At 51.9% G+C, this 16680-nt stretch overlaps 2 protein-coding genes across 8 annotated transcripts; both read right to left on the bottom strand.

Moving 5' to 3' along the window:
• Positions 1-2865: 2865 nt before the first annotated feature.
• Bcl6b (BCL6B transcription repressor) lies at positions 2866-8531 on the bottom strand. Of its 2 annotated transcripts, none has more exons than XM_048448501.3 (9): positions 8435-8531; positions 7714-7904; positions 7219-7440; positions 6766-7110; positions 6377-6501; positions 5632-5796; positions 5428-5558; positions 5203-5340; positions 2866-4853 (listed from the first exon to the last, which is right to left on the bottom strand). In XM_048448501.3, exons 2-9 carry the CDS (start codon positions 7890-7892, stop codon positions 4737-4739), a joined length of 1422 nt encoding a protein of 473 aa, XP_048304458.1. In that variant the 5' UTR covers positions 7893-7904; positions 8435-8531; the 3' UTR covers positions 2866-4736. The 2 variants fall into 2 exon arrangements, with proteins under 2 accessions (XP_048304458.1, XP_048304459.1); XM_048448502.3 differs by having other exon boundaries at positions 5632-5793.
• A 5293-nt stretch (positions 8532-13824) lies between these two features.
• Positions 13825-16539, bottom strand: Bacc1 (BPTF associated chromatin complex component 1). 6 transcript variants are annotated; one of them, XM_048448505.3, is made up of 6 exons: positions 16367-16539; positions 16114-16208; positions 15468-15569; positions 14633-14820; positions 14315-14419; positions 13825-14089 (listed from the first exon to the last, which is right to left on the bottom strand). In XM_048448505.3, the coding sequence occupies exons 1-6, from the start codon at positions 16385-16387 to the stop codon at positions 14025-14027; spliced, it is 576 nt and encodes a 191-aa protein (XP_048304462.1). In that variant the 5' UTR covers positions 16388-16539; the 3' UTR covers positions 13825-14024. The 6 variants fall into 6 exon arrangements, with proteins under 6 accessions (XP_048304462.1, XP_048304463.1, XP_048304466.1 ...); XM_048448506.3 differs by having other exon boundaries at positions 13825-14085; XM_048448509.3 differs by lacking the exon at positions 14315-14419.
• Between the last annotated feature and the right edge of the window lie 141 nt (positions 16540-16680).

The raw sequence follows: 16680 nt of genomic DNA, 5'->3' as shown, positions 1-16680 counted from the left end.
GGAGAGCCCAGCCTCCGAGGCAGAGGCAAACTCATGGGTCAGCGTGGGCAATTTAGCTAAATCCTGTCCCAAAATTTTAGAATAATTAAAGGGGGTATACAGTTTTGTGTAGATCCTGGTTCAATCCCTAGTGCTATGTTGGTGGGGGGCGGGGGAAGCAAACTTGTTGGACTCCTGGCATTCATTTCAGTAATGAGGATTCGTTCCTTCAGTTTCTGTACCCACCGAACAGGAAACTTGCACGTCACTGAGACCAAAAATAACTGGGGAGAGGAAGGGCGACCATCAGACCATCCAGAGTTGCCCAGTACCACCTACCCTTACCTCCGCAGTGCTGGAAGCTTTCCCTCTGCCTTCTAGTAATGGCCATTTCCTAACCAGTTTTTGATCTCATACTGATGTACACAAGAGACAAGCCATAACCCCGGTTACTGGAGCAGTCAGTCAGCCTCCTACGGTTCTCCAGGCCACTAGCAAGCACGCCCTCACCTCGTGACAGCAATGGCTTGGGCTTTTCTCTTCCTTTATTATATACCTCGGGCTCCCCAGGACTCTGACCTTGAAACCTTGGGTTCAGAATTCATACCCAGACCAGTGGGGAAGGAGGCAAAAGAGGGTCATGGGCCAAGGAACTGTGCTTCTCAGAAATCATACTGTAAGGGCTGGAGACATGGCTCTTCAGGCTTTTCAAAGCAGCAGGGTTCAATTCTTGCCTGCACCCACACTGGTCAACACAGTGCCCTGTAACTCTTGTTCCAGGGGAATCTGACACCCTCTTCTGGCCTCGACAGGCACTGTACCCATGTGGGTCACTTAAATTCACAGAGGCAAAGAAACTCATGCACATAAAAATAAGCATATAAACCAAGTTTGATTGCACAGGCCTGCCTGCAACCCCAGAGGATAGCAAGCTCAAGGCTTGCCCCGACTACAGAGGGACGTAAAGGCCAGCCTGAGGGACATAAGTCTGTCTCAAAAACCCAGGGAGGGGCTGGAGAGATGGTTTAGCAGATAAAGTACTTGCTTTGGGAGGCTGATGTCCTGAGTTCAATCCCTGGAACATACAGAAACATGGAAAGAAAGAACTGACTCCACAAAGTTGTCCTCTGACCTTCATATGTACACATGCTGTGTACATCATGTACATGTACACAAAAACAACATACACATATGCACAATAATAAATTAGCTCATTAAATTTATAAAACTAAAAACCCCCTTCCTAAATCCAAGAGTTTTTTGATTTAACATGTGGAAGTCCCCAGGTTCAATCCTTTGCACCAAGCAAAACCAAACCAAACCATATTTTTTTCAGTTGCATAGATGGAAAATGAAATAACTATGCCAAAACACTATGGGTCTGCAGTCTTGTTATAAGTAGACTCATAAGAAGGGATCTGCCAGTGGTATAGGAAATAGTCAGATCTTAGGAGTCAAGAGTCCAGTCTTGAGATCTCTAGATCCAGGGCACAGTCCCAACCTTGACTTTATGACCTATTTTGTTTTTTTAGATTTATTTATTTACTACATATACAGTGTTCTGCTTCCATGCACACTTGCAGGTCAGAAGATAGCACCAGATCTCATTACAGATGGTTGTGAGCCACCATGTAGTTGCTGGGAACTGAACTCAGGACCTCTGGAAAAGCAGCCAGTGCTCTTAACCTCTGAGCCATCTCTCCAGCTCATATGACTTATTTTTTTAAAATAGGTTTTCTTTTCATTTATTTACTTATCTATTATGTATACAGTGTTCTGCCCGCCAGAAGAGGGCACCAGAGCTCATTACAGATGGTTGTGAGCCACCATGTGGTCACTGGGAATTGAACTCAGGCCCTCTGGAAGAACAGTCAGTGTTCTTAACCTCTGAGCATTCTCTCCAGCCAGACTTTGACTTATTACTTGGTCAAAATAGATAACTTTTCAGTTGGTTTCCTCATCTGTAAACTGGGGAAGAATACTCCCTACTTTTTAGGGCTGCCAGAGGCTAAATTAGTAAGTCTGTGCACTAGAATGCTTTATTTAGGACCTGGCATTCAATAGGCAGTAAGTAATAGTAGCTGGCCTTATTTTCATTGGGGGACAAGCTAGAATGGAAGGTGATGGGGACTTTTGCTTAGTATTTTTATTTTTCAAATATAACCTAGGTTATGGACTTGTTAGAAAAAAGAAAAAAGAAACTCAAGCAGTCACTAAACTAGATTATCAGGGAGAACACCAGACGGAAGAAGCACAACCACATTCACCTTTGTCACAGGTGAGAAAGTCCAGAGGGAGGCAGCATTAGAATCAGTGTCTTTTAGCCTTGGACTAGAACACACCTGTGCACCCTGGACACACAAGTTGGGAGAAAAGACTCGTGTGTTGGACATTAGATAGATCCCAAGATATTAGAGATGGGAGATGGAGCAGGCACACGGGCGCTAACACGCTCTGCCTTCTCCTAGCTGTTCTAACTCACCTCTGTTGTTCTTAGGGGACCCAAGCCCTACCCATTTTCTCTGGTGATGGTTATGTGAGGGGGAGGCTGGGTCACAAGTGTTAAGAACCCGTGTTTGCACAGATGCATTTCCTAGGTTCTTGCTTTCCTACTTTCTCTCTGCAGCCTCCACACCTCGGCCAGGAAGTGACTTCAGACCAGCAGGATGCAGGTGGCTCCGGATAAGCTTCATGAAGTCACTGGTTCCTACACAATGAGCCGGAAGGCTAGGGCAGGGAAGGGAGAATAAGGACCATTGAAGAGGGCTAGTGGGACAGAACAGTGAAATGAACACAGAATCCAAGTTGTTATTTTTTTTTTTTTTTGGACCGCTTTCCAAGTTCCCAGGTGACCCTCCCCCCACAAACAAGCTAGGACGCACAGAGGGCAAGAGAGGCTTCTTTATTCCGTGGATCTAATCTCGCAGGATCGAACATCTCACCCCAGCACTTCCCACATGCCCATCCAGTCAGCTGAGCAGAAACTGTAACACTTCCACAATCCCTCCTCTGTTCCCCCCTCTTTGATTCCTTATTCAGGTGATGGGGAGGGGAAGGGAATGGCTTTCTCGTCAGCCCCCAGCTTATGGTCTTAATTCCAGAAGTTCTGCCTTACAGATTCAAGTCTTCTTACCCAAGTCCTATCATCAAATAGGTCCTGGGGCAGCAAGAAGCAGGACTACAAACCGAGGCTCCCGAATATCATCTAACATTCCAGACACTCCATCTAACCAAGGAACTCCATCCCTACCATTTTTATCTGCATGGTCCTACATCTGAAGTTGCAGCCCTCAGCTAACCTCATGCACCATCTGGCAACCTGTTCACATGGGAGGGGTCTTTGGCCAACCCATCAACCAGGCTTTTCAAGCTCGGAAGCATGTAATTCCAATGACAACCCTCCATGACCAGCATGGAACTCAGCCCCTTTGTCTCCCGTGTAAAGTCCAATGTCACAGACAGGAACATAGTGGAGGAAGACTGAGTCACAGACCCAGACTCTCAGGTAAGAGGATTACCAAGCACCCGTGAAACAGGAAATTTTTAGAATCTGGTCACTTTCCAGAAGCTGTCCAAAACCAAAATCAAGCAAAACAAAAAACACATTCAAAGACGAAGGGCATATTGAACCCCAAGGAACATTTGCTGCAACTTCTCGTGCAGCAAAGGATGGGTCAGACTGGTAGTCAAGGTAAGGAATGTCGTAAATTTTCCCTAGGTCATAACATTCTCAGAAACTGGACAGATAAGAACAGGTTCTATAATCTCTGGTACAGATCTTTAGCTCTCTCCCCATGAAAATACTAATTCAACCTCAGTGGGAGGATCACGGGCTCAGCTCAGACCCTGAGGCAGACTCTGTCTGAGAGATGGGCAAAGTGCGTTCAACCCCAGGTAGAAAGAGCAATGGTACAGTTTAGCTGCTATGCTTTCTTGCCAGAAAGACTACCCACCTCTATTTAGAATGATGAGGAATCTAGGCCCCACTTTCCCAGCCTTCAGGAGGAATTAATTATCCACATTTTGTGTTCATATCAAAAGGTTCCCATCACCCTCGAAGAGCTGAACGTTTTCTTTCCATGTCTAGCCTGCCACAGGACTTGCACCATCCAGAATACCAGAGAGGATTCCTTACCCAGCCTTACATATTCTCAGGGTCTGCCCCAGGAAAGCAAAAGGTCGCCGTCCTAGAACTGAAGGGACAAACCAAGCAAACAAATAGAAAAGGGACGATTCCAGAGAGAAAGGCTACAAGAAAAACAACGTGAGACTCACGTCAAAGTAGAGAGCCAAGTGCTAGGATGCCCTGCCAGCAGAGCGGGGCCCTCACCTTCCGTGTCTCGGGCCACTTTTCATCACACTTGTGGAACAGGGAAGTCGGAAATGCAAGCAGAAGGAAGGCCCTGGGGCCACCCACGGGCCTTAATAAATTATATTTACAGATAAACCATTTGGAATGGGGGAGGAAAGTAGGGACAAGTTCCCTGGAAGAGAGCAAGTCCCTTGCATCTCTCCTTTTCCCCAGCCCCTAGCTATCCAATCTGGATTGTGAGGAAGAGGTTTTGACCAGCAAAACAGAGGCAGATCTAGCCAGGATCTGCCACCCCTGCTCTCCCCAGTACAAAATTAAAGTGATGAGTTCATAATACCAGAGTGGCCTGGCACACTCCCATATCAAGACCGCCAGGGAAGCCAAGCCTGGGCCTGCAGCTTTTGCAGCCCCCAGGGAGCAAGTGTGGTTTTCGTGGGGGATTCAGCTATGGTCCCCCGAGGATGTGGTAGCGCACTTTAGTATTGGTAGCAGCCCCGTGTTTCTGACGCAGGTGCAGCCGTAGTTGACTCTTGTGCCGAAAATGCAGGCCGCAGGGGTCGCACTGTGGGAGGACAGGTCGGTTAGGTCCCTACCCTTCCCCCAACCACCTTTTAGTTGGGATGGGAAGGGGAAATTGTCCAGCTCTCCCTGATGATCAGCCCTTTAGCATTCACGCCCCTAATTCCTTTGGGGCGCCCAGGAGATGGGCCTTGCCTTACTTAATAAAAACATTAACACTTGTTAGCCCCTTGGGACAACAGTGCCTAGTCCGAGAATATAATTATCCTTTCCCCTCTCCCCAGTCCAAGTCCCTGACTCACTTGGACTTTTTAGAAATCTAGCAGCGGTGGCAAGACCTGGTCCTGCCTGCGTGTAGGGGGGATAATAATTAGGCCCTGTAGGGTACCCACGTGGTATGGCTTCTCCCCCGTGTGGATGCGAACGTGGCTTTTGAGGGTCTGGAGGTGGCGGAAGCGGGTTCCGCAGGTGGGGCACGGGTAGGGCTTCTCTCCGGTGTGTATCAGCACGTGCGCGCGGAGGTGTGCCACCTGAGGAGGGGCGGAGCCTTGAGATCGCCTCGGGGAGGGCCAGAACCCTCTCCGCTCCTCCCACTTGCCTTCCTGCCCTCTCCTTACCTGAACGAAACGCGAGCCACAGGTCTCGCACTTGTACGGTTTCTCTCCAGAATGGATGCGGCTGTGCGTTTTTAGGTTAGCTGGTCGGTTAAAACGTGCTCCGCAGATGGCGCAGCGGTAGGGTTTTTCCCCTGCAAGTAGGGAGGAAGACAGTCAGAGCGTCCTAAGAGAACGAAGGGCACGAAGACCAAGACCCCCTTCTACCTGTGTGCACTGTGCGGTGACTAGCCAGGTTCCCCTTATAGCGGAAGGCGGATCGACACAGCTGGCATTTATAGGGCTTGTCCTCGTCCCCCGGGGCTAAGGGGTCCAGCCCCGATGAGCACCCTGCCACAGCTTCACAGTTCTGGCAGCTGAAAAACTCACCTTCTGGGAAGGATGGAGAGCAATGACCTTAGTTATTAAGGACTTCCCAGGTACCAGTAAATCCACAACAGTACTCTAGTAGGATTTGTGTGCCTTTTAACCCCCAATTTCCTGTGAAGGCTTTTGGGGACTCACTTGGTTTACTCACAGCCGTACAGTCAGTAAGTGGTGTTTGATTCAGTAGTATGTTTAGAATTGTCGATGGTGGTGACACTATGTGGAGGTTCTGGCAAGTGGGTGGAGCTTTCTGTTTCTCTCCCTTCTTGCCTCACTCTGGGTGACAGGACTGCCAGAGAGGCCCTGCCAAACTCTGGGCAGATTATTCAGGCCTGGATTGGGCTAGGCCAGAAATTCCCAAACTGTGCTGCTCTTTGGAAGGACACGGAGATCTTATTTTTATTTATTTATTTAATGATTGGTCCCCACTCTCGGATATTCTGACTGATAGGATGAAAACTTCACAAAAGGGTCAAATATGCAGTCAAGTTTGGGAACTTTTAAACAGGTCTTTTCTGAGGTTTTCTGATCCAGGTTGACCTGGAACAGGAGAGAAGCCAGAAGAGAAAGAAAGAAGGGCTCTGACCTTGTGGTGGGTGAGCCTGCTTAGAAGTGGATCCAGAAGTTTCTTGAGCCCGGGGTGTGAAGAGGTAGGAGGTATTTGCTGGAGCTCCACATTTGAATTGTGCAGTGGCAGTAGCTAGAGATAGTCTAGGCAGACGGTAGGAGCCATGGAAAAGGTTAGGAGGCACATATATACACACATGGGGGTGGGGTGCATTTTTCCTGGAAAATATGGACCTATATCTTCTGGAAGGGAACTAATATTGACCAATAAGTCACATCCCCTCTGGCCATTGGTCAAGTCCCTAAAGTGGATTAGTTCCTCTGAAACCCTTCCCCAGGTAGCGCGATAATGGCTCTGCCTCCTAGAGGAGGCCAGCCTCTAAAACTCTTGGGAGTTACAGTCTTTACCTGCTTTGGAGACCAGGCATGGGGCCTTCTTCACTGCTGCTGTTGCTGGAGGCTTCATCTCCGCTGGGGAGCCTGGCTTGGGGGCAGGGTTGACTAGAACTCTCCCCAGCCACGCTCCCTGCTTGTGAAGCCTGAGAATTCAGCACAATAAATTTGTACTTTTTCCAGTTGCAGGCCTTGGGGTCTGGGCTAGCTGCGCTTGGGGAGCCTTGACTGCAGCTTCGAGATTCAGTAGGAGGGTCTGGGTGTCCTTCGGAGCGCCTGGGGCTGCCTGGTGGAGGGGCTGTCGGGGGGCTTTGGGGTTCTGCTTCCAAGGGTCGTAGGGAGATGCCTAGAGGTTCGTAGCTAGAAAAAGCATAACAGTCATTAACACCGTTTCCTAATCGTTGCTTTTGCCCATAATACCCGGAGCACCATTTCCACAGAGAACACAAAAACCCATGGTTCCTTCACCTGGCTTGGATGAAGCGGTGGCATGCCTGGACTACATGTTCCATCTGTAAATAGGTAGCAGCCGCCAGGACGGCTGGAGCAGTGGCTGGAGAGAGGCGAAGCCTTGAAGTGTACATGAAGTCCAGAAGAGGGGCAAAGCCTCTGGCTTCTGGCCCGCCGGGCAGAGAGAGAACATCCACTCCGACTCCTGCTCTGCCTCGGAAGATTGAATAGAAGAAGCCACTGGAGAAAGGACAATTGGGACATGTTAGGAGGTGGGAGACCGAAGGAGACACAGGATGCCTTAGAGTCTTGCCTCCCCACTAGCACTGCTACCCCAGTTCTTGGATGCTCTCCCATGCTTCTCTTTCCTTCTTTCCCACATTCCGCCCCCAGTTCTGGATTACAGGTGCGGACCATTATTCCTAACTTCCCTCCCGCATTGGGATTGCCTCTCAACGGCCTTCTGACTCTGTTCTCTACCCAGTTAGCCCCAGGAGCCCTACCCCCTCGAACCTGCAAGCAATAAGAACTGCCTTGTGCGCTCTTAGGGGTTGCCCGCCAACCAGCAGCGTGACATCAGTGAGGATCCCGCGCAGGCGCAGCTCATTCAGATTGCCAAGCACATCGGAGGAGTGGCGCGTGAACTCTCGGACATAGCCCAGCGCTCCCTCTGGGGCCGCTGTGGAACCCATAGCGACCCAGGCCTGCGCCAGCCACGAAAAAAGTTAGGGGATCCAGGCATGCCTAGAACACAATCCCTTTTCTGCTGATGTTTTCTTTCCGGGGCGTCCATAGAGCCAACGCCATCAGATATCAACAGCCCCACTTAATTCATCTCGTTCATTCTGCCTTCAGCGGTAGCTTCCTTCCCTTTGCTGGATCGCAGAGTTCTTAGAGCAAGTTAGAAATTCTCGTGCCTCCTCCTGGAGGATGGGCGCGAGGGCCCCCGCACTCCCACACGCCGCGCGTTGGTTCGACTCTAGCTACCTCATCAACTACCTTCCTTTTCCCTGCTTTCTGGGGCGCCTGGGTCACAGGTATCAGGCCTTGCCCGGGGACCTCATATGATCTGCAGCCCACACCCTTCCATGCCCATGCGACTCCCATTGCTAGGTCCCATACTCCCCAATCTCTTTTTAGAACAATTTCTGGGATTCAAGTCTTATTACCATCAACAACCCCCTACCCACTTTGGGGACCCAGAAGTCTGAGTTTTTCAAGGTCTGGTTCTTACCCCTGTCCTGCAGGGGCTGCGGCTTCTCTCCTCGAGGGGGGCGGGGTCTCTCTTCTCTTTCGACCTCGGCTCCTTTATCCGGCCGGGATGTCGGGGGCGGGGGTAGAGGTGGGGTGAACCCGTGGGTTCGTATCCTTCCTTCCTCTTTCGCTCTCCAGATGGTGAGCCCGGGGCGGGGTCTCTGTCTCAAACTCTGTATCTCAGAATCGCGGGGTGGTCGTATCATAGGGGGTTTTGGTTCGTTAAATGGGTACCCGAGAATGAGGGTATTAGAATTGGGGAGGAGATTAGTGATATGGAAAGTGGGAGCCTTGTGTCGTCGGAGGACCTGGGACAGCGAGAATTGAGCTTTGGCTTTTGGAAGAGGGTGCGAAAAGCCTGTTGAAGGAGAAAGGGAATACTGTAAACCTTCCCTTTCTAATGTCCTGAATTCAGGGAGCAAATAGAGAGCCTAAGCTCTCGGGTTTGGGCAGGCGGTAGTGGATTCCCGATGGGGTCTCAGACAGTGGGAGGAGGCGTGATTGACAGGCAGGGTCCGCAAAGTGGGGGGGGGGCTGACCAGGCGGAGTAAGAAGAGGGCGGATATGATTTCTAGTTCGTTTCCTTCCATTGTCCTGCAACCGGACGGCTCCTGCAGCTGCTTCCCCTCGAGGAGGTGGGGAAAGCCCCGGGTGGGGACCGAGAGACGCTCGGGAGACCTAGGCGTCCGGTCTCTTACTCCCGATTCTCTTCTGAACCCTTTTAGGAATCCAGAAAGACAGACTCCCGCCCAAAGCCTTGCTGCTCTCCGTCAGTCCTAGCTCACTAGGGCCTCGAGCTCCCGCCGGTCGGCTGCGCTTAGAGTCTGGCGGGACGCCGGGGTCCAGCGCGGCAAGTAGGCAAAGCTCGGCAATGTCTGCATCCTTCCACGAGGGGGCGGACGAGCACTAGCCTTGCTTCTCCCCTAGGTCTCCTCCCGGCTGGGGAAGTGCTCAGACCAGAGAGCTGAATGCGTTCAGTTTGGGCTACCGTAACCTTCTGCTGCCTTCTCTTGGCGAAGAGTTTACTCTGCACCTCTGTCTCTTAGTGCGGCACTAGGTAGAGGACAGGAGAGTTAGGGTCTCCGAAGGAAACTCGAGTTGGAACTCGTGTGGAATTGACCTTGGAATGAGGGGGGAGATTGGGACAAGGAGTGGGGTCTTGAGCCTGGGAACACCGGGTTATCTTTTTCTAATTGGATAGACACTGCTATCCAGATGTCTGTAGAGTTTTTAGTGAACATTAATTGAATATCGGGTGGAGTAAACAAGAGGACGGAGGAGAAAGGCAGGAAGAACCCGGTACCCTTATTTTAAGTACTCCATCCAGGAGATAGGCAGGAACCACACCCTTAGATTTTGTTTGGGGAGCCTTGTGGTGGAAAGATAAGGTTCGGTTCATTTGAAGAAGAGAGGTCAGAGCTGAGCCCAGGGTTATGGGGTCAGGAGTCTACGCAGCTGGCCAAGAACGAGGGAACGCTGACCATGGAGCAGCATTTGGCCTGAGACCTCTCGCTTCTGTTCCAGGGAACTTTTTTGTTTGTCTTATTGTTTGTTGTTTTTGAGCAGACACACAACAAGCAAAACAGCAGACCAGCTGAGAATTGGGGATAACCTAAGGATTCGGGATGGAGATGTGTCTTCCCCTTACTTTATCAGGGTTATTTTGTTCTCTATCCATTTTTTTTTACCTCCAATTTTGAGGTGTAAACATCAAGGGCTCCCTTTGATGTTCTCTTGGAATTAGGTATGTGGTCAGTTTTGGGGTGCTACCTGCCATAGGATGCTAATAGAGTCCATGGGGGCCTGATTTTTAGTCTTGAGAGCTAAGAGCAAGCTGGAAGTGTGGGACTGGTCTTACAGGTTTGGGGAGGGGGTTCTGATGACCATGATTTTGAGACTGTCCTTCTCTGTTCTTTTGGTCTACTGGGAGAGTCTTCCAGGTGCTCTCTGTTTCAAAGTTTAGATGAGATTGTTTGGGGGCATAAAATTGAACTTGGAACCTTTAGGAAACAAAATTACATTAAGTTGGAGGCAGAGCAGGGTGCTAGGAGCAAGTTCGAAGACTTTTATAGTTGAGAACTTGATGGGGGGGCAAAGTTTTATATTTGAATCTTGTGGAAACTCTTTTTGAGGGAAGGATATTCCTGTATACATGCTTAGGTATGGAGCGCTAACAGAGGAGAGACTATGAGAACCCCTCCCTCGTAGGATTGTTTGGGGGTGTCCAACTTTGGGGTGTTTTGTCATTGGCCACACTTGATGAAGCGGAGATGGATTGTAAATTGAGATTGATTTGGAAGCTCACCTATTCTAGGGTGCATTTCTAGTTTAGGTTATTTTTTGCTGATAGCCCCCTCTTGCCCCAGATTTCAGAAAGTTCTATTTTAGTGAACCCCCAAATAAGCCAAGAATTTGAAGGGAGAAGCCTGGAAAAAGCAGTTTGCGTCATCATAGAATTATTAGTACGTGGCTAATGGAGCTGAGGGGGGAAGGTGGCTTTACACTCTGAACCCCAATTTCTTATGAAAGAAAAAAATCTGTGGAAGAAAATGGGGTGTCTCTTGTTAAAGTGGGTGCTTCTGATCAATGTAGTGCTGCTAAAACTGGCAACTGCTAAAACTGTAGAGGGCTATCAGGAGGGGATTCTTGCACCCTGATTTTTTAGGATAAAAGCCCCAAACAGAAAGCAGACAGAGGACTAGGAATGAGGGTGAACTGAGGGGGGGAGGGGTTCCCAACGGCAGCAGGGGCTAGAGGGTAAGCCAGGCCAGATATTCCCGCCTAGGTCCCTGTTCTCTTCGGCTCTCCTCCCCTCTCTCCCTCCCACCGCCCACCCCCCCAACCCAAGGAAAAAAAAAACTGCCTGTGCAATAGCAATGGCAGATTCCAGTCCTCCAGGCTTTCCTAAACCACCACCGAGACCAGCCAGGGGGGAGGGGAGGGGAGGGGAGAATCGGGCTTTCCTGCTTCCTTGAGACAGGGGCAATGAGCTTGACCTCTTGGCCCCTAGCCCTCTAAAGAGTGTCCCCCGGTCTGGAAGCCAGGTGTCCTGGACCCTAGCCCCCAAGCGGGGGGGCCTGGAGAAACGGGGAGGAGGAAGGAGGGAGTGACTTCCAAAATTGGCATCGGGACAGAGCAGGGCTGGCGGGAGGCAGAAGAAAGACAGAATTTTCCTGAAAAAACGGGGGTATCTAAGGACCCCAAATTTGGGTAGCTAGTCCAGGACCGTCTTCCCAACATCCTAGATTTTTTTGGGATTTTTTGGGGGCCCCGGGACTCCTCTAGATGGGGTGAGGAATGTAGTGTTGGGGGAATCTGACTGGGGCATTGCAGCTGCCTCTCCCGCCGAGTTGGAGACGGATGGGCTGGGACGGGTTTTGGGGGGGTGTCCCCAGTTCTGACTGGGAGTGGAGGAACCCCTCCAGAGCTCTCTTGTGGGGGTCCCCCTCCCCAGGGCACACCCCAGTCCTTGAGCCAGCTGAGAGGAAGGAGGCCAGCGATGCGACTGGGGCGGCTCTTTTTTTCCTGCACCCCAAATGTGAGGGATGCACCCCCAAATTTGCTCCTTTCAAAATAGGGGACCAGGATCTCAGGGGAGAGTAGCTGAGGTAAGTGGGGAGGAAAGTGTCCCCTGTTTTCAGGAGAGACGTGGCGGTTGGGGGGAGGTTTGGAGGTGCGTGCTGGGGTGGGGTTGGGCTCTGTAACTCTTGAAATTGGGGGGATGACCAGAGAACCTTTCTCTTGTACCCCTAAGATGTAGTCCCCCAGATTGAAACCAAAGCCTGAGACTTGAGAGACCCCCCAATATCTCCAGACATTAGGATAGTGTTTGATTTTTTTACCCCCACAAAAGCTTTGCAGGGATGGGAGCTGGGGCAGCACTTGTTTGGGGGGCTCTAGAAGGTGTAAGGAGCAGGAGGCCTTGGCAGGGATGGATATAGGACAGGTAGTAGTCTTGGAGAGGGTCTGGCATCCTCAGGGGGCCTAAAAAGACTGCTTACACTCACCATCTTAGATTTTTTGATTGCTAAGAGTTTTGGGGGGTGTGTCGGAAGCTTGGTGGTGCTGGTGGTAAAGGGTGGGATGAGAGATGGGAGGTTAATATTTGGGTATTACAGAGTTTTTTGTTTTTAATTTCCAGAAGAAACTTTTGCCTTCTGGGAGGTTCTTTTTAAAATCAAATCTTGGACAGAAGGAAAAGGCTAAGGAAAGGCCTAGGGTTGGGGGTGGGGAGAGACATGTTTGTCTTTGCTTAAACGTGGCTCTCAGGGGTGGGCCTGCCTGCCTGGGCCTGGTGAATGGGCTAATGAGTGTTGCTGTGGGGGTGGGGCGTGGGTCTTGGGGGGACCATGGGGAGTAAAGGCAGCACTTGGGGTTGAATTCTTGGCCCTTAGGTTCAGATGGGCCTCTTCCTGGGCTCTGCTGCCCCTCTTTCTCCCTGGCCTCCATTTCCTGCCTTTGGCCTCCATCTTGTGGCAGGCCCAGGGCCCAGGGTGACTTCCGGCCCCCCTCTCTCAACCGTGTTCCAGCCCCACCACCTCTGGACTGCCAACTCCCAACCCTGCTGTCCTTGGCCCCGTCTCTTCTAGCATTTCTCTTGGGTTCTGACCTAGCGAGGGAGGAATGGACACAGGAAGTCTTAGGTCCCTGCCTCTGTCGGGAGGCAGTTTGTTGGTCTTCCCTAGTCACCCCTATTTCTTCTGCCCCTAACCTGAGCTAAATTCCTACAGAAGTCAAGCTTATCAGACTGAACCCTAGCCTCCCTATTGCCTGTTAAGCTATTGGAGATTCCCGGTTTTTTCCAACCCTGTTTGGGGCCATGTTTGCCATTCACACTTTCTCCATCTTCTCACTCTTGGTGGGGGTCTTCATGGCACTGTCTTGTGCCGTCTTCCTCTCAACCCATCCAAGTCCTGCTCCCGCCCCAGCAGCACACTGTGGTTTGTACGGCACTGTGGCCACGTCCAAACCACACTGTGGTGTTAGAGCGAGGGTGGGGGAGGCACCGCTGAGGCCTGGCCCTGGGAGGCCACCCTGGAGAAGCCGCACAAGAAAACCCATCTGTGGTAGTGATGGGGTCCTGGCAAGGGTTGGGGGGGTATGAAACATGGAAAGAGCCCCTCTAAACCCCCAGGTAGTCTCATGTTAGCTGTCAGCAACCCTGGGAATAAGTTCCGGCCTCCAGAGCAAAGTAGAGTCTTTGTTGCCCACACCCAGCTCTCCTGGCTCTAGCAGCACAGAAATATTGGCACTGGGAAGCGAGTCTGCCAGTATTGGCTGTGCTGCTCCAGGCAGGGTGCTGAGAGCTACCGAGAAGGGGCTGGCCCTCAAGGCGAAGCAGAGGAGAGGGAACAGCAGCTGGCAGCACCATTCTGAGAGAGTTTTTTTATTATAATTTTCTGTATAAAAATGTCCATCGGCAGACGGAGGTCAGAGGGTGAGGGCACAGGTTTATCAGGAACAGGGCGCCAGCTCTGGTGGCTTTCTGACCCTCTCTCATGCAGTCCTTGCTTAGAGTCCCAGGTGATCCACAGGTCCACGCTGAACAGTGAGGGTCAGAGTCGGAAGGCTCAGCAGGAGAGGAGAGGAGCATCAGCAGAGGTGGAGAGAAGGCCAGAGTCTAGGGTCAGGCTGTCTGGAACAGGGAGGAAATGGACCGGGATGGAGCAAGCACGGAGTGTGTCTCTGAGAAAACCCTCACCTTCTCAAGCATCATTACTAACTGACCCGACCCCTGCACTGAGTACCTTCCCTTCTGAAGCCCTTGCACGAGAACCGGGTTTCTGCTGGCCCCTCCCCTACCGTCCAGGTGAGTACTTCTTCCCCACCCCAGCCAGTGTGGGAGGAGGAGGACTCCTACCCTGGTCAAAGTTGAGTTTCTTGGCTGGAGGAGTTTCTCCTAGCCCTTCTACATCCACCAGGTCACTGTTGGCATCGGAGTCGTTCAGAGCACTGAGTGTCACATCTGGGAGGGGCATAGGCTAGGTTCTAGGTCTCCTGACTGCTTTCCCTCCTCCCAGTCTTCCAAAGCTTCATGCTCTACACAGCCCTCTGCCCGTTTTGGGATCACCAGAGTACAGAAGCACCACCTGTCCTTCTCTGACCCAGGCCCAGTTCTCATTGAATCTCAAATAGGACCTTCAGCCCCTACCCTAGGCAGCAACTCCACAGCCCTCACCAGCCTTCTGTTTCTTTAGGGGAGGACCCCCAGCTTCAGGGACACTGGAGCTGCTGGGTGGAGGGGCGGCTGGAGGCGAGAGGACCCCGGATGTCATCTTCTTGGGCCCTTTCTTGGGGGACTCGGTTGTCAGAGGGACGCCAGAGTCTTCATATACTTTTCGCTTTACAGTGGTCTTTATCTGAGCCCTAAAGAGAAGAGGAAGCAGATTAGGGAGGCGGTCATCAGAGAAACTGAGGGAAGGGGGGGGAGGGAGTAATGGGCCACTCTGAAGGAATTCTACGAGTTTCTTCAAAAGTATCCAGATCAAGGCCCTAATCCATGTGTAATAAGGGCCTCAGCAGCTCTGGGCCCACTCAGGGTTATGAAGAATGGCCTCCCTGAACAGAGCAGCCAGAAAAGCCCTTTTCATGAACCTCTGAAAAGATATATGGATGTGTAGGGCCGCCCCCCCCCCCAGGTATGTTGTGGTGAAATAAAGGCAGATTGAGACTTTTTCGTGGATCCTGACCAGTTAGCCGGTTCAGAATGCAATCCTGGAAATGCTAGTCTCAACGGATTTATAGAAATAGCCAGGGAACCCTCATCAACTACACCCATTGAGTATCTGGGCACCTGAAAAGAAAGTTCTCTGAAGGTCCTAATTACCATTGCATTTCCTGAACTTCCGAGCAATTGCCACAATTATTATAGTCTTTCAGTCTTCAAGGAAATGCTAACGAAACTAGCAACAAAGTAGGAAAGATGCTGAGCTGGGGAGTCGGAGAAAGAACAATGGGTAAGGAGAAGAAAGTTGCCCGCCCCTCCCCTTTCTCTGCCAGCCACCCTCCCTCACACTGTCCGTTCCTTGATGACACAGCTGATGTGATTAAGATCGTCCCCAAATCGCTTGACAGCAGCCCTCAGCATCTCTATCTCCGTCTCGGTCCACTTGGCGCTGTCGGAAGGGGAGAAGGGTGATAGCAAAAACGGAAGGAGGAGTGTGTGGAGGCAGCCCACAGGCTATTCCGTCCACAGCCAAGCAGCCTCTTTCCCCTAGTCTCTGGGCACCTTTCAGAGATTCGTAAAGAGGAGCTCCCTAAGAAAAGCCCTGGAGACAATCGCTAGCCACATGAAATTGCATCCAGAGCCACCTGAAAAACATCTCTCTCCATTCATCACGTAACAGCTGCTATAAACAACCCACGGAAACCAATGCAACAAGTAGGGGCCTTACAAACGGAACCCTTGAAAGATGTGTAGCAGCAGCGAGGGATTCCACACGGCTCGGGGTGGGTGGGAGACAGTATGTCGGTCTGCAGTGGGGGATTGTGGACCTGGCAGTATCGTCACCTGCCATTCACTAACTCAACAATGACTAGCAACTACACCGCGCTGGCACACGGGGTTTAATACAGCTCCCAGATCTAGAGAGGGTCGTGTCTGTGACTGAATCCAAGCGTCTGCTCTCGGCGTCCAGGTCCTAGGCTGGTCTCACGTACCCGGCAGGGGAAGAGTCCGACACTGGATGCAGCTGCATAGTCAGCTCCCCGAGCTTCGTGAAGGCGGCGCCGGCTGCGGAGAAGATCTCTCCAACCTGGGGGCGGAGCAGCATTACGGGGGGCCGGCAGCGCGCCGTCCCAGCCCAGCCTCGGATCCGCCCGCCCCCCGCCCAGCGCGCACCAGCCGGGAACCAGGCAGGGGGCCCACCCTCCCGTGGCCGCCAGGGAGCGCAGTCCGCGAGGGAGGTCGAACCTTGGTGGACGCTGACGTCATGGCCCCGCGCACCTCCTCACGGAGACGCTCCGCCGCCACCACCACGCGAGCTGGAAACCACGGAGAGCCGGGCGGCCGGCCGCTAGGCTCCCGCGCAGGAAGTCCCGCCCTCCTCGCAGCCGATTGGCCGAAATCCGACTTCTCCCCCGTCACTCGCGTCGCCTCGCTACGCGGAGGAAGACGAGATGGAAGACGTCGCCTCACTTCCGGCTGGCTTCAGTCCACTTCCGTCGAAGGGTCGGGACTGCTCGTTGAGGCTAAGCTCAGCCTTTCAAAGCCCAGGCCCGCCCCCT

This window comes from Myodes glareolus, chromosome 9 (genome assembly GCF_982192425.1).
Source record: "Myodes glareolus chromosome 9, mMyoGla1.1, whole genome shotgun sequence".
Taxonomy (NCBI): Eukaryota; Metazoa; Chordata; class Mammalia; order Rodentia; family Cricetidae; genus Myodes; species Myodes glareolus.
This window is presented reverse-complemented; position numbering and strand designations above follow the sequence as displayed.

What these genes read in the sequence shown, in the direction of transcription:
- Bcl6b (XM_048448501.3), bottom strand. Translation starts at nt 7,892, where the DNA reads ATGGGTTCCACAGCGGCCCCAGAGGGAGCGCTGGGCTATGTCCGAGAG. An exon ending in CACCGCTTCATCCAAGCCAG is followed by an intron (nt 7,111 to 7,218) that starts GTGAAGGAACCA and finishes TGCTTTTTCTAG; the next exon opens with CTACGAACCTCTAGGCATCT. An exon ending in TCACCGCACAGTGCACACAG is followed by an intron (nt 5,559 to 5,631) that starts GTAGAAGGGGGT and finishes CCCTACTTGCAG; the next exon opens with GGGAAAAACCCTACCGCTGC.
- Bacc1 (XM_048448505.3), bottom strand. Translation starts at nt 16,387, where the DNA reads ATGACGTCAGCGTCCACCAAG. An exon ending in TGACGTCAGCGTCCACCAAG is followed by an intron (nt 16,209 to 16,366) that starts GTTCGACCTCCC and finishes CTCCGCCCCCAG; the next exon opens with GTTGGAGAGATCTTCTCCGC. An exon ending in TCGGACTCTTCCCCTGCCGG is followed by an intron (nt 15,570 to 16,113) that starts GTACGTGAGACC and finishes CCCTTCCGACAG; the next exon opens with CGCCAAGTGGACCGAGACGG.